Consider the following 15639-nt stretch of genomic DNA (forward strand, 5'->3'; position numbering starts at 1 on the left):
CAGAACATGCAGGATAAAAATTCCAGAATTCTGCACTTGATTCAGTGCCTGGACATAGTATAAGAAATGGAAAGCAAGTATAAACTTTGTTTATTTTCCTTGGGATTTTTAATTCATTAAAATACTTTCTATGTCCTCAAATTCAAGTCTTTCTCTTCAGATCTCACTTTCTTCTCTACAGTCTTTAGACAAAACGATGTGATGTTACAATTGGCTTACATTGAGAAGAAGTTGCTGTGCTAGCTAAAATGTTGGCGCCACACCTTCTATTCAGAATGCTGAATGTTGGTGGTGTCTGCTCAGATAACCTCTAGATACAGTTGAGTAAAACCACAAATGGGGAAAACCCTGGAGAAATAGGAAAATCCCTAACTGTCTGTGCATTGTGTAAGTATATATTGGTTAGGCACTCTGCCAAAGCAGATGTGAGTCAAAGATGCTCTCTGCATAGAAGTAAAATGTACTACCATGCTTGGAATCTCATTTTTGCATAAAAGACACCCACAGCATTTGTGAAAGAGGAAGAAAATTTCCATTATGGTTTTAGTGTGTTATGTTTTTCTATTGCATTCATCACTGAGAATTCCTGAAAACAAAAGATATAGAAAGCAGGAGAGGAACTTGGTAAGTTTTTTTGACTTCTTCTTTGAGACAATTGATCTCTTTCAGCTACTCTGCAAAATGATTTTTCAAAGAAAATGGGACCCCATGCCTCCTTGGTACTGCAGAATAAAAAGAAATACTTATTTAAAATAAATGGAAAAAAAAAAGAATGAGAAAGAATTGAGCTGTAACCAAATGCCCACTATAACTGACTAGTGTTTGAGAAATGTTTGACTATTGATGTAAACCTCCCCAAAAGCTCCTCACCCACAGCAAAACCAAGTGCCCTAGAATGAGAAAACATCTGCCTGCCAGAACAGAAAGCGCTAATGGATATATTTTTTTTGTACTGTGGATGAGAAGATAAATGCAAGATGGTCGTGGAAAATGCTCAGGTGGTAGGATTCGTCTGAGCAACACTGAAAAACAATTAATTAGTTAGGATAGACTAGAACCTATAGGAGGATTTCTGCACCATCCTACGGCAACACAGAAGTGAGTAGGTTTTTTTCATGTTTATAACTTAAGATAATTTGCTCACATACAATTTGCATTTTCCAGCCCCCCAGAAAGGGGCTCCAAAGCAGTGATCTTCTATAAGTTAAATGCTGAGTCCTCTGAGTTTTGTCAGATTTTTGTTGACAATTGAATGAGATTTTGATTTTTTTTCTAAGGTGCTTCTACACTGTGACTGTAACCAGAAAAAAAATTACAGAGGTTCAAGATGATGTTCTAAAAAATTCTGGCTGGCAGTTGGGAACTCTCAGAAGTTACCTTAGCAATGAGTCTGGCTGCAAAATGTTAAAAATATGAAAGGGTTTGGTAAATTATCAAACTTATGAGTTTGTGGCTCTAGTAGTACTGTACAGTCCATTTCGTACTGCAAGGCACACAGTTCAAGTTATGATTTTCTGAGAGGGATGAATTTCAGTGCTCAGAAGCATATCATATTGTTTAATAATTATTAATGTCCTAGATATCTTTTACTTAAAAAATAACTTGATTTCTTTGCCTTGGTATGAAGCAGTCTACAGTAAAGCTATTGGTCAGTGTACGTGGCAGAACCTCATAAAATGATGTACCTATTTGATGGAATTGTGATAATTGTTAGAACAGTAACACCTCAGTAGAAATAGATGAAAATAAAGATGATGCTGATCTTGTGTCCCAAATATGTATCAGGGTGTCAAATACAGTAGTGATGTAAATTTTCACAGTTTTTTTTAAAAATCTTGAAAATTATTTCTGTTGTGGACTGTGAAAGTGTTGACTTGTTTAAGGTATATTTCTATTTGTGTACAATGGCTAAGCTATATTTGTTTCTAACACTCCTTCAGCTTTTATAGTATTTTTGTTTCTATTTGCAGGGGATTCATTGTAAAAGCAAACCTTCAAGTGAGTATACCTCATTCACATTATTACATTTGTTTTTTGCAAGACAAAGAGAATTTATTGCAGGTAATAAAGCCACTTTCCTGGTGACATCAAATCGCTGTCATGACGGTGTTTGCCACCAGCTTCCTTGTACAAAACGCTGAAAATCGGTCGTTTCTGATAATTGATAGGTTATTGTATAGACTGTGCATTAGTGGTTTATGACTTTTGTTACTGTAGATGGTTGTTGGGAGAATTTTCTTATTCCACATGGTTTTTATTGTTTCTACTTATTGCCTACAGTAAATATTACAGGCACTTGAATTACCTGAACCTCGAAGCATCCATCAATTATTCCTCCAGTGCACGCACAGGAGAGGCAAGTACGAGGCAGCTGCATTGCAAGCAGTCCCCTCTGAGAGGACACTGCATCAGCATCTCACATGCTCGTGCCTCGGCACTGTAGATTCTCCCTGTCTGTGGGTTCCATGGCACACAGATCGGGAAAGGCATCGTGGAAACATGCAGTGCTTAAAGCTGAGTCTCCAGCTAGGACTGTCTGAAAGCATGAATCAATGGGCTTTGTGTTGAGGCAGAGAGGAAGAACATAGCAGTGGAAGGAATGCAGTTGAAAGTCCCACCTGCAAAAAATCTCTAGTCTTCTGCTGGTGAGCAGAGCGAACCATCGGTGGCTAGCCCAAGGACTGCCAATGAATCTTTTTAGGTTTAAGCAGCTGAGCTGCTAGGCAAACTAAGTGGAACATAAAAGAAGAAACAGGGACATTGACCTTTGTCCTACCTAGCTAAAGCTTGTATTCATGCCCTCGGGCAACACAGGCTGAGGAAACCAAACTCTTCAACTCTGCTCCTAAAGGAAAGGGCACCTGCAACACTATTAGTTACGAGTTAAAAATCTGTGCTCGATATTCTACAGTGCAGATCTAGATAGTAGAGACTCTCTACAGGTACCATGAGGCAGTGATTCATCCCACTTATCTTAGTATAAGGTGATTTATGTGCTAGGAGACAGGGAGAAGGGTTCTCCTTCTCACTTGACAGCCAGAGGTGCTTAGATGATGCACATAAAATTAGTCTAGTTGTTGATCTAGATCTCTTAGCTGAATATAGACTTTGAACACTGAAAATTTTGTGAACTAAAGATCCTTGTCTTTCAAGATGATGTACATGAAGGAGAGACAGTTGTAGGTTTTCAGTGCTGCCTCAAAATGACTTATCAGTTATCTTTGATGCGAATAACATGTAGGATGACTCAGCCTTATAGGGCTGATGAAAAAGCACTTTTTTTAGCCTTCATTCAAATCAGTTATGCACCAATATTTGTGTACTAATTTTCATAGTTCCTTTTCTACAGTAATTTAAAAAAAATACTGTTTGAAGTAAAATTACCTTGAAATAACTTAACTGAGTAATAGAGCACCTTTGCAGTAGTCATTGCTTTTAGCTGCAACGAAGAGATGGCTTTATTTCCTAGATCTTTCAGATATCAGCACATTAGTATTTGATAACAGCTTTGCTCTGCCTTCTCCCTGTTGCTCTTCTAGATTATGCGTGGTACACAAAGTCTACTGTAGCATTTGAAATTCGCTGTAATATATCCAGACATGGATTTCAATATAACTATGATTTTAAAAAAAAAAAAAAAGTCAGAAAATTTATTTGGCACCATGTTGTCTATTATCCTTGAAATATTTTCTGAACCCACAGCTGTGAAACTCTTCTAATTTACTGTGCACTGAAAGGTGTTGTTAAAGAGAGATTGCCGGTTTGAAATTTAATGAATTTCATAATTGGTGTAAGTACTTTTAAGTAGTAAAGTTTTTGTATTTATTAACTGAAGTGCACCATGTGGTTATCGTAATAGAACATGTGTAGTTTGCTTATGAATTTTGTTGAATCATCCTAATTCATAGATACAGCAGATACTGCGGTAAATTGTATGTAAATAGTTTTGAAATACTACTGTAATTTATGCTCATGGAATGACTCTCCAGTGAAGCAATTTTAGTGTGCTTTAGATATGCCCATAGGTCTAGCACTGTCAGTGTCCTGAGTATTTAAGAGTTTGCAAGACAAAAAAGAAGCAAACAAAAAAACCCCACCAAAGTTAAGATGTCTTGGTTGGTCCTAGGCCTGTTATTAATGGAGTTTTTCTGCATTTCTTTTGTGTTCTCCAATTTAATCTTCTTGCCTAAGGCTTTAAACTATCCATCTAATAATTTCTATGTGTCTACATTGCTTACCACTGGCTCCTCTTACCCAAGTGTATATAAGGTGTGTTTTGCTATTGTGACAGCTCTGGGTTGATTGCTTCATCGTGAGATTAAAAAATAATCTGCTGTGGTTGTGCTGGTGGCAAAAGTACAAGAAAAGTGTCTACATGCTGAATAATAAGCCTTTATGCCTGGGCTCATGTGTGTCCATAATTACGGAATCTTTTATTACAGCAACAATCCCTCTATCATGCAGGGCTAATTACAGTTATATTTCATAAACATTAAATTTAGGCATGATTTATTCAGGAGATGGTTTGTGTAGCAAGATGTCTTCTGGGATACAGATCAAGCTACTTGTAAGAACAAGGAGAGAGGTGTGTATTCCAGAGAAAATTAGGGGTGGGGATTAACAAATGATAATGTAAGAGTTTACTAAAGAATTAGTCAGAAATGAGCCTCACACTATGATGATTTAAAGAATGAAAATTATTTTTGTTAGATTTTCCTTGTATCATATATTTGTTGTGATCCAAAACTAATAGCCTCATGCATGGTATGATCCACTTAAATCATTACTAATGAGTTTTCATAGAATCATAGAATCAACCAGGTTGGAAGAGACCTCCAAGATCATCCAGTCCAACCTAGCACCCAGCCCTATTCAGTCAACTAGACCATGCCACTAAATGCCTCATCCAGTCTTTTCTTGAACACCTCCAGGGATGGTGACTCTACCACCTCCCTGGGCAGCCCATTCCATTTAGCAGCATCTTGTGCAATTCTGAGAATGTGTCATAAAATTAATGTAAAAAACATCCAAAGTCAAAGAGTGATTTAATTTTATCCAGTTTTGTTCTCAATTTGAAGCTAGAAACTGTGATCAAGAACAGCGTCCCTGCTTATGGACTGACAGTAGTCTCTAAAACTGCATCTGCCTGGTACTAATCCAATATCAGGAATGCACCTAGGTATGACTTAGAATCCTCCTGAAAAAGTGCCCAGCCTATGACATCTGACAATACCATACCTAAGGACCAAATTAAATTGAGTCCTGACAGTCTCTCCTAAAAGTAAGTAGAGTCAAATAACATGGTAAAATTAATCTAAACAGAATACTTTGTAAAGAACTGTCAGCTTTGACAGTGTATGTATATGGATCTTCCCTTGAATCATTCCTGCACTGACATGGTAACGGACAAGATTATAGGCCTAGATTAAGAGATTCACACCAACAACCAAGGAATTAATCAGAATTCCTGTCAGTCATATGATGCAGTCAGGAAAGTGTATTTTAGAGCAAAGAGCAGTAACTTCCCAATTGCTTGTGAGCGGATTGATCCTGTTGCCTCTCAACATGTTTAATGGCACAAAACTAGGGCAACGGAGGGAAGATTCAGATGTGAAGCATTTGTCTTTTCTGACTTTTGATGTGTATCATGTAGGTATTGCAGAGGGGAAATTAATTGATGTGAGATAAGTTCCAAAATTAATATTGTTCATTAATTTTGCTATTCAGAACTCCAATGCCACCCCCGACCACTAATTTTAATAATATTTTGGTTCTTACACATTCATGGAAACATTCTATGGGTAATACCTAGGTCTAGTAATAACCAGCAAAATATAGAAACACTAATTGGACTGGAAGAGAAGGTTCCACGGTCAAATGCCGCTTGTGGTCAATATGCCACTTGCCCAGTAGCTGGGCTCAAGCTCTTTCTGCTCTATGACAGAAGGCAGTAGAGAATTAGAAAGAGGCATTTAAGCATTTACTTGCAAATTATTATTACCCTCACAGGGGCTAGCCACAGTCCAGACAGTGCCCAGATGCTTTCAGGGGACTCTGTCTTGTTGGGTATTGGGACTTGAATCTTGCTGGCTTCTGGGGAAAGGATGCAGACAATCTCTGACCTTGTTCTCCTGGCTTCTTCTGGATGATCTGTGTATATGTCCAGGAATTCTAGGCAGGACCTTCAGGTGCAGAAGGCAGATGTCGTGCAGTCTCAGCACCATGTCACGCTGGCCACACAGGCCAATCGTGTGCAGGCATCCAGGGTCTGCTCCTGGTAACTCGCAGCAGTGGAGTTTACCAGGCAGGCAATAAAGCAGTGTGCAATAGCAGCATGGCTGGACACAGCAGAGAGAGCACAGCAAAGAGCAGGCAAGCGAAGCAGGGAAGCAAAAGCAGTTTGTTCACCTGCGTATCTCCTTCTATCAATGTGGGCCGAGATTAATTGCCCTTTGGACATAGCCAATCAGGATGGCAGTTAGCCAAACCATACCATGTTAGGCAAAGCCACAGGCTCACTTTTCCCTAATTTGGGAAAAGCACAGGTCTTGCACTAGGCAGGCACAAGGTAAGTGTGTGTACCTCACACCACAGGACCCTGGGCAGGCCAGACTCAGTGGCTACAGGTTCTGTTGTGTCCATTTCCCACACTTGCCTCTCTGGTGGAGCAGAAAAGCATGCCTAGGCAAGGCAAGACGTATATAAGCCTATTTTGGGCCTATCAGGCATACCACAACAGTAGGACCATGATCTGCTGATACCAAGTGTGAAGATACCTTACAGTCTGACAGATTCAAGCCAAGGTGTCACATTTATGTCAGCCTTTCTTAAAGTCTTGCACATAGTAGTATCTTACTCCTGATGCTGGGCTTCAGTTGCAACTGAATACTATGAAAGTGGGGATCTATCATATAGAAAGAGGTCCTGTGCAGGTTAACACACTTTTTGTCTTTAAATTTAGAGCATTTTCCTTCACTGGAGGCATAAGTATGGATGAACTTTGCGCATATTTCTCCACGTCCTGCTCACAGTTAGAATTGTGGGTTTGTCTTCCATGTGAGTCAATGAACATCCATGATTGACAACAGTCCTTGGCTAGACATCAAGGGATTTGCCCTTTCCTGATGATTGAAATGATGTATTTTAGGCTAAGTTCAGTATTGTTACACTGCTGTTTCATACAGCTCTTTGCCATATTAGTTGAACTACTTCTAGGAGTATGACTAATAAGAGTCAAATGTCTTTCTCTTCTTCCAGCCTCTCCTTGGGGGAATGTGCATGAAGATAACTTGTTTTACTTGTGTGCCTTTTAACTTTCATGCTATGTACCAAAGTGAGAAGGACAAGGAATGATTCAAAGAAATTGTGATGGTGTAGTTACAGCTAAAATGAGCTGTGCTGCCTTGGACAAATCCCAGTTCCATGGCTATTTTGCTAATTTATTGAACTCCTAAATTTTTAGGGCTATTGTTATGTGAGGTAGAGAAGCTCAAGGGGATTTAATCTACTTCACCAATGTAAATTCATAAATAAGAAATGATTTCTGTGTAAGGCAGTTTAAGAAGCAAAAAAACCCATGACATTTGGGGCCTTAAGATTTCCCTTTCCCCCACCTTTTACATTATCCTACCGTTGGCAGCTGTTTGAACTGGTATCCTAAGACTTTGAGATGACTAAAGGAAAATTAGACCAAACATAATAGCTGTGTTCTGTGTCTGTTATTTACATCCTGAAGAAGGCCTAGATAATACTCTGGGTTTGCTGTTCTGGTAGGAAACACAGTGAAATCCTATAGGTGTGAGGGACTTGTCCATGACTAGGAATGCAATGGTGCCCTCTTGTGTGAAAGTGGTATTTTAACAGCAGTTGAGACCATCAGGCAATGCTGAAATTCAGTTACTACCCACGAGAGTGCTCACAATATACAGGCAATAGTTTTGGGGGGAAAATGAAAGCTTAAATGAACTATTAGACTAGTTATGATCTAACAGATTGGATTATTTGAAAACACTGTTAGTCTAGGTGTGCCTTAACTGTTAGAAGTGGGATTCCTTTCTCTTGTGGGTTTATTATCCAGCCCCAACTGCAATGTAGTTCTTTCCAATTTCCACACTTGCTAGTGAAGCCAGCTAGCTATGTTGACCTCGTGAAAGTCTTACATAAAGTATTGGCTTTGCTGAAGAGAATGGCAACTTTCCTACTGATTTCAGTAGCGCTGGAACTTCACGTTTGGTGCTTTCTCTCCTCCAGGTATACTGTGCACATTGATATTTCTCTGTCTTTGTATTTGTAATTGCAGGTGGCATTTTTAACAGTTTCTGCCATGATGCTCCTGCATCTTTATCTTCTGTGGTACTGAAAAGCATGAAGATCTCAACAGTGATGAAATGTGTCCGAGGAAGCCCATGCTCTCTTCACTTAAACATTAAAGGAACTCTGAGTCTAGATGGTAGGAAGCAGATTTGCTACTGAATAATTTCTGTTTACTTTTTGTTTATCTCTCAGTCTGTGTCATAGTATTTGTGTCCAATTATATCAGAAAGTAATTTTTTATGAAACCATTTTATTACAAATCCAGATAAAACTGTGACCGTTCTCAGAGGAATGAGAAGTGAGATAATGAATTCAAGGAAAATGGATTTTTGCTCCCAATGTAATATGCTTAATTTGTTCTCTGACAGTGTCCCAAACATGTTGTTGCCCTTTTTTTTCTTGCTCTGAGACATGTGCATGTACACAAATACTAATTGTGTCTGCTCTGGTAACTCAGACATGCGTGACTGCCTCAGCAGAAAGGGAAATGGTTTAATGTGTCTGAACTTACAATTCTGCATTAAAATAAAATGAAAGTACTCAAACTTTCTGGGCAAAGTCTATAATTATTAATACTCTGCCATGCAGGTGCTTAGTATGTTACCACTGAGACATTTCCTGCTGTTTGTCACTCAGAGTTAACAGATTTATTAAAAAAAATTTGCATAATTAAAGCTTTGTAGCAATCTATGTGAAATCCTTGCTTCTACCCTCATGTGTGTGTTATATATAATGCCCCAGAGATAAAATACCTATGCCTTTTGCTAATAAGAAAAATGTATGATATGATGTATTTTAATCCTTACTTTGTTTTTCTTAAAGATGACAAATTCATATTTTTGAAATCTATTCCTAACTCATTTCAGAGAATATACGTGGGCTGGAAATATGTACTCTTTCACTGGACACACAGCAATCTCAGTGCATAAGTGTGAGATTTGCTAGGAAAAAAAGCAAGAATGGAAAGAAGGTAGGCTCCTCTTTTGGGTTGTTTTTCATTTAAATGTTATGAGCCTTTGGAAAACAACTTATTTTGTGTCTCTCTTATTTTCTTCTCTTATTGACTTTGTGGGAAATAACAATGAAATATATGCTTCAGCATTTGTTAAATGAAGCTCCATAACAAAAGGTCTTTTTATAACCTATTCCCCATTTTTTTTAAACTTCTTTCACTTACCTTTTGGCAAGCTGAGTTGTCTATGCAAAGCCTAAGTTTCATATAAATTTTGCTAGCTTTCTTTTTGTGCCCAGTGGGTTGTGGAGAAGCTTTTATAACTCAGATTCCTAAGAATCGCAACATCACAGGACTTCTAAGTGCATAACTATGATTTATAAAAGTACAACCAGTTCAGTAAAATCTAGAAGACAGCCAAATGCCTGAGCACTTGTGCACATCTGCCCTGAGCTCATGTGAATAATTTCAACAGCAGAGCACAGGTTTTTACCAAACTGAACTCAGGAGTACTTGTTGTTAACATTTGCACCCCTTCCAAAACATCCTTGATCAACTGTTTTTGAAAGTTTTTGTTTTCAGTTACTGGTGGAGAGCTGTTATTAATCCCATACACAATGTGTTACTTCATGTGCTGTGGAAATGTTATATTGATTACACATGTGAAACAAAGTTCTCCCTAAACCGCAATTGCAGTTTGTGCTCTCTATCACTTGATCAAATGCCCCTAGAGGCCAGCAATGAACAACTGGTAGCTTTTAGAGTAAAGTAAGCTTATAGGAAAGAGTCAACAAACATATTTAATGACATTTTGTGATGGTTTGGGTGTTACCTGCCCTCCCCCCCCCCTTTGAAAATCACCTAGACTAGGCTCAGCTGGCTCTGGACATTTGAATGAAGCTTAGCACAATATACAAGCAGATATTTACAGTATATACAGTTATGTACAGAAATATACAAGGTAAAAGGTAATACAGAAACACAACTCTCCTTCCAGAAACCTGAAACCAGAAACCCAGGAGGGGCTCCCAACCGCCCTTTCACCTTCTCCTCACCCCTTTCAACCTTACCCCAGTCCCAAGGAAGAATGGAGGTTTGGCCAGGGGGGTAGGAAGCAAAGTGGATTAATCAGAGAAACGGCAGAGAGGCCAAAGAGAGAGATGCAGCTCAGCCACTTCTCCCAGAAGAAGCAGAACGACTCCCTTATCTATGTTTGGATTCTTGTTGTTTTACATCTCAGCAAGCCTATGAGTGAAGTAGACATCACCATTTTTTTTTTCTTTCACAGCCTATGATCTAATCCTTCTCACCAAAACATTCTACCTAGGCTCAAACTAGCACACATTTTTTAGTTTCAGTTCAGTGACTAGCATGGCAACATAAAATCTCCTTTACTCTCCAAATACCTTGTACCAAACCAGTACCCCCAACATCAAAGCCTATATATAATTTAACAGTTGCTGGTATCAGTGAGAGAATGACTTGCTGTACTGGACCTCAGCTTTTACTTCCAAAATTACTTTATCTCTCACAAACTGTCAATGGGGTAGATAAATTTGCTGAAGTTGCCATTAAATGTCTAAACAGATTTTTTTTTCCTATTGTGAAAATGTTTTACGTGCCTGGCAGTTACAAACAAAATTGATCTTATAAATGTTTTAAACAGGTACAGATACAATCCAATTGCTTTGAAGTCAGTGTAGCACAACACATCTATGTGACCATGAGAACAGTACCAAATTACTGTGAAGTCAAGCTGAGACAGGAATATTATGTTGAAGGTAAGAAAACATCTTAAGCCAGACATTTTTCAAGAAACGTCTTTGCAAAGAGGAAAAAAAAAAACAACAACAAATTGAAAAAAAAAAAAAAAAAAAAGCAAAGCAAAATCTTGTTCTGGGATACACCAATCTATCTGATGGCAAACTGAACTACACTCTATGTTTGTCCTGATTTGCCTTCTTGTGATTGGCATGTGCTCTCTCTCTGCCTGCAGGTTTAGTTCTGCGTGCTCTAGCTGCTTAGGACAGAGACTCTGCTTCTCCTCATAGTTAGGCCACTGGTGGTTTCAGAGATTAAGGAAAGCTTAATGAAAAAGTGTGAAAAGCTTCCTCTTTGCTTTCCTTAGCTAAATGTTCTATAACCTGTTTTCACTGTCCTGCCTTCCCACTCCCAGAGCCTGTGGGTGGGAGGCTCTTGCTGTTGACTCCTTGGTACAGTACCATACTTTGCACATAGTATTGGACACATTGTGGCTGTTTCATGCTTCCACAGCAGTAAAGCCTTCTGCTATTTAAAAATCTTCTTGTTTGCTTGATAAATTCTGGTTCATCGTTGAAGTAGATATATACCTTGTGAATAAAGAGGAAGGCTTTAAAAAGCCTGATTTGAAGGCATTTTACAAGGCTGAATAAACAAATGAGAATAGGAAATATTTATCTGGGGAAAAGAACTGTGTGAGGAAATGAGAGCAAAGTGCTGCTCTAATATTGGTTTAAGGAAGGAGAGGAGAAAACACCAGGCAGCATATTAGGAACTGATTTAGTGTTCTTAAGTCAAGATCTAAGCTTTGAGAATACAAATTTTAGATATTCTGCAAGGGTCACCCAAGGTCTAATTCTGGTAAGCTCCCTGGGAGCTTTCTGTACACCTACAGCAGAGTCAGAATAGTGAAAATACAATTGTTTATAACAGAGGAGTAAGCCTGGTAAACAACAGCAGTAGCTTTCAAGGAAAGCACAACTGCAGTTACTGTTATTATTATTATTATTATTATTATTATTATTATTACTATTTAAGATAGTGTTAGGTACTAGGTAAAGAAGTGCAGTGTTATATTCCAGATTACCACCTTAAACCACTGTTGATGTTTTCCAGTAGGAAATGCACACTGTTGAGAGAGCTCCTTAAGGCAAGTTGTGATATAATCTCTGTGTGTGGTTACAGTGCCTTTTTTTTTTTTTTTTTAAATCTACAAGTGGATTAAAATCTGCCTTTAAAAAGGAGTATAAGAGATGGGTTGCCTGTTGGGAAGCTATTGGATAATTTGGTAGCTTATTTACACAGTTCTATAAATAAGGCAGCAGTGAAGAAAATTCTGGCTTCTATTTTGCAGACTGCAGGAACAGTGATGTGGGAAAATATATTCCATCTTGTTTGGGTAAGCTGATCTTCTATAAAACTTGAAGCTGTGGGAGATTTCTGGTGACCAATGCAATATGTTTTCATAGCTCAATAAGCAGGGAAAGAAATATAATTTAAAACTGGCACTACTTCTAATTACCACGTAGTTGATAGATAACATCCTGGAAAATATATCTTGACTTGGAAATGATAAATAGCAGGTGAACCTATTGACAACCTGTTTAATAATGCTTAATACTTTTGGAAGTAATTTGTGTGCTTTTCATGGACTTGGATGGCTGCTTTTATTTATTATTATTTTTTTCTGTAGACAGATCATAGAATCATAGAATCAACCAGGTTGGAAGAGACCTCCAAGATCATCCAGTCCAACCTATCCCCCAGCCCTAGCCAGTCAACTAGACCATGGCACTAAGTGCCTCATCCAGTCTTTCCTTGAACACCACCAGGGACGGTGACTCCACCACCTCCCTGGGCAGCCCATTCCAATGCCAATCACTCTCTCTGGGAAGAACTTCCTCCTAACATCCAGCCTATACCTCCCCTGGCACAACTTGAGACTGTGTCCCCTTGTTCTATTGCTTGTTGCCTGGGAGAAGAGACCAACCCCCACCTGGCTATAACCTCCTTTTGAGGTAGTTGTAAACAGCAGCGAGATCACCCCTGAGCCTCCTCTTCTCCAGGCTAAACAACCCCAGCTCCCTCAGTCTCTCCTCATAGGGTTTGTGTTCCAGGCCCCTCACCAGCTTTGTTGCCCTTCTCTGGACACGTTCCAGCACCTCAACATCTCTCTTGAATTGAGGAGCCCAGAACTGGACACAGGACTCTGGTGTGACCTGACCAGTGCTGAGCACAGGGGCAGAATAACCTCCCTTGTCCTACTGGCCACACTGTTCCTGATGCAGGCCAGGATGCCATTGGCTCTCTTGGCCACCTGGGCACACTGCTGGCTCGCGGACAGCCTACTATCTACCAGTACCCTCAGGTCCCTTTCCTCCTGGCTGCTTTCCAGCCACTCAGCCCCCAGCCTGTAGTGCTGCTTGGGGTTGTTGTGGCCAAAGTGCAGAACCCTGCACTTGGCCTTGTTAAATCTCATCCCATTGGCCTCTGCCCACCCATCCAGCCTGTCCAGGTCCCTCTGCAGGGCTCTCCTACCTTCCAACAGATCAACACCTGCTCCTGGCTTGGTGTCATCTGCAAACTTACTGATGCTGGACTCAATTCCCTCGTCCAGATCATCAGTAAGGATGTTGAACAGGACTGGGCCCAGCACTGATCCTTGGGGAACACCACTAGTGACTGGCTGCCATAAATACATTAATTTGACAAAATGATATTCCAATTTTGGTATACCCATGCATTAAAAATCCCTGAACTCCCCGCCCACATTCTGTAGTATAGCTGCATAGATTTTGTATGCAACAAAATTGGAACCTTGGGATAATTTGTTCATGTAGTGGTGTTACTGTATATTTTCAGTATTTTTGCATGAACGTATGTCACATTTCAAGTTAGAAGGGTGAGGTACAGTCTGTAGCATTTCAAGTTAGAAGGGTGAGGTACAATCTGTAGCGCTCTTGGCCTGTTAATACTTCTAGTGATAATTTAAAAGCTGAGTAATATTAAAATTTATTCTCATGAAAGCTATCATATCTCATAAAAATAAAAACATCTGTAGAAATGCCAGGATATTTTTAAAAAATAAATAATTAAAACATCCTAGTTAAGACTATACAAAGGTCAAATTTCATCCTCATCAAGTAATGAAATAGATCCTCTGCCTTTTATAAAGAAACAACAAAATCAGAAATAACAAAGTAATAAAGAAACAGATGTGATAATTTAGTGCTTGAATTTTCTTTTTCAGCTGGAAAGTTTGAATATAACATAGACAAGGCAAGGAAAATGATATCAGTAAATGTATCCAGCTCTCTTCGAGATCAAGATTATTATGTTCGCCTGTGCCACAAATGGTTTACCTGTGAAGATGCAGGGGCATTTGCTGTGGTGAGTTAATGCTCACTGGTAGGGGTTGACTGGTAGGTAGAAATGTTCATTGAGACTACAGTTACAGGAAATGCCTTTCTAGATCTTTATTTAAGTAATGTTCTGTCCTGGATTAATGACCATCTCTTTCATTTCAGATCAAAGGGAAGGAATCTTTAAAATCAGTTTCTCTGAAATATTCTCAGCTACTCCCTTGTCTTTGCATTGAGGTAATACAATTTGGAATTTGGTGTATATTTATGTCCCTTGTTAAAGAAATTTTATCTGGGGTTTGTGCTAAGAAAGGGGGGAAAAATCCATAGAACAGGCTTCAGATCTAAGATTTTTACTAAAACTTGTCTGCCCTCATGATTGTGGAAATGTGGAAGGGATTTTTTAGGAAACACTAATTAAAATATATAGGTAAGAAGAAAATGGGATGCAATTCACATTCACTTATGGAAATTAGTCTGTAAGATTAATCTGATTTTTTATAAGCAATGAAAAGACAAAATTTAATCTGACTAAATTTCAGCATAGGATTTGATATAACACTGCATGAGAAACTAAAAGAGGAATTGAGGAAGCTGAGGGTGGCCACAAGATTTGCATGGTGGATAATATCAAGTTGGAGGGCTAATTTCACTAGTCCTGTTGAATGGGACTGTGCTAGTAAGAAAGCTATTCAAGGATGACAGAGCAGTTCTTTTGTAAATGTTTTCTTTAGTGACATAGGTATAGAGTGAGGACATGTTAATGAAATTTACTGATAATACAGTTAAGAGATGTAATCAAATTGGAAGAGAATCAGGATGGTTGGAAAAGACTAGAGACCTTCGTACATGAAACAGCTAAAAGAGGACGATGTGCAAGTTCATGCACTTGTTCTAATAAAAAGAGTTCTTACTGTAAGATGACAATTCTTATTTAGAAATAACAGTGGAGGAAAAAAGGTCTGGGTGTATTAGCTCATCACAGAGTGACTGAAGTAACATGATTACGTGATGTAAATGTGAACAGAGATATAGGATGTTAGATTGTTCCAAGCTAACAGCCAAGACAAGCAAGGTGATTCTTGTACCTGTTTCATGAAAGATAAATTAAAATGGAAGGTGTACATTAAAAAGATCTACAATGGTTGTGGAATGGAGAGATTGCCTTATAAAGGAATTTCAAAGAACATGTTTTTATTGGCCTGGTAAAACACATGTAAATAGAAAATATGTTTGGTGTCTAAACACATG

General features: G+C 38.8%; 1 protein-coding gene across 1 annotated transcript in view; it reads left to right on the top strand.

Moving 5' to 3' along the window:
- The window catches only part of IL17REL (interleukin 17 receptor E like), a 46047-nt gene that overhangs the window by 14428 nt on the left and 15980 nt on the right, over window positions 1–15639 (top strand). The window contains exons 2-8 of the mRNA XM_064142914.1: window positions 1971–1998; window positions 8300–8449; window positions 9180–9283; window positions 10932–11046; window positions 12381–12425; window positions 14277–14416; window positions 14554–14625. Coding sequence (XP_063998984.1) covers window positions 1971–1998; window positions 8300–8449; window positions 9180–9283; window positions 10932–11046; window positions 12381–12425; window positions 14277–14416; window positions 14554–14625 — 654 coding nt within the window. The remainder of the gene's footprint in view (window positions 1–1970; window positions 1999–8299; window positions 8450–9179; window positions 9284–10931; window positions 11047–12380; window positions 12426–14276; window positions 14417–14553; window positions 14626–15639) is intronic.

This window comes from Pogoniulus pusillus, chromosome 4, assembly GCF_015220805.1.
Source record: "Pogoniulus pusillus isolate bPogPus1 chromosome 4, bPogPus1.pri, whole genome shotgun sequence".
In the NCBI taxonomy this organism is placed as follows: domain Eukaryota; kingdom Metazoa; phylum Chordata; class Aves; order Piciformes; family Lybiidae; genus Pogoniulus; species Pogoniulus pusillus.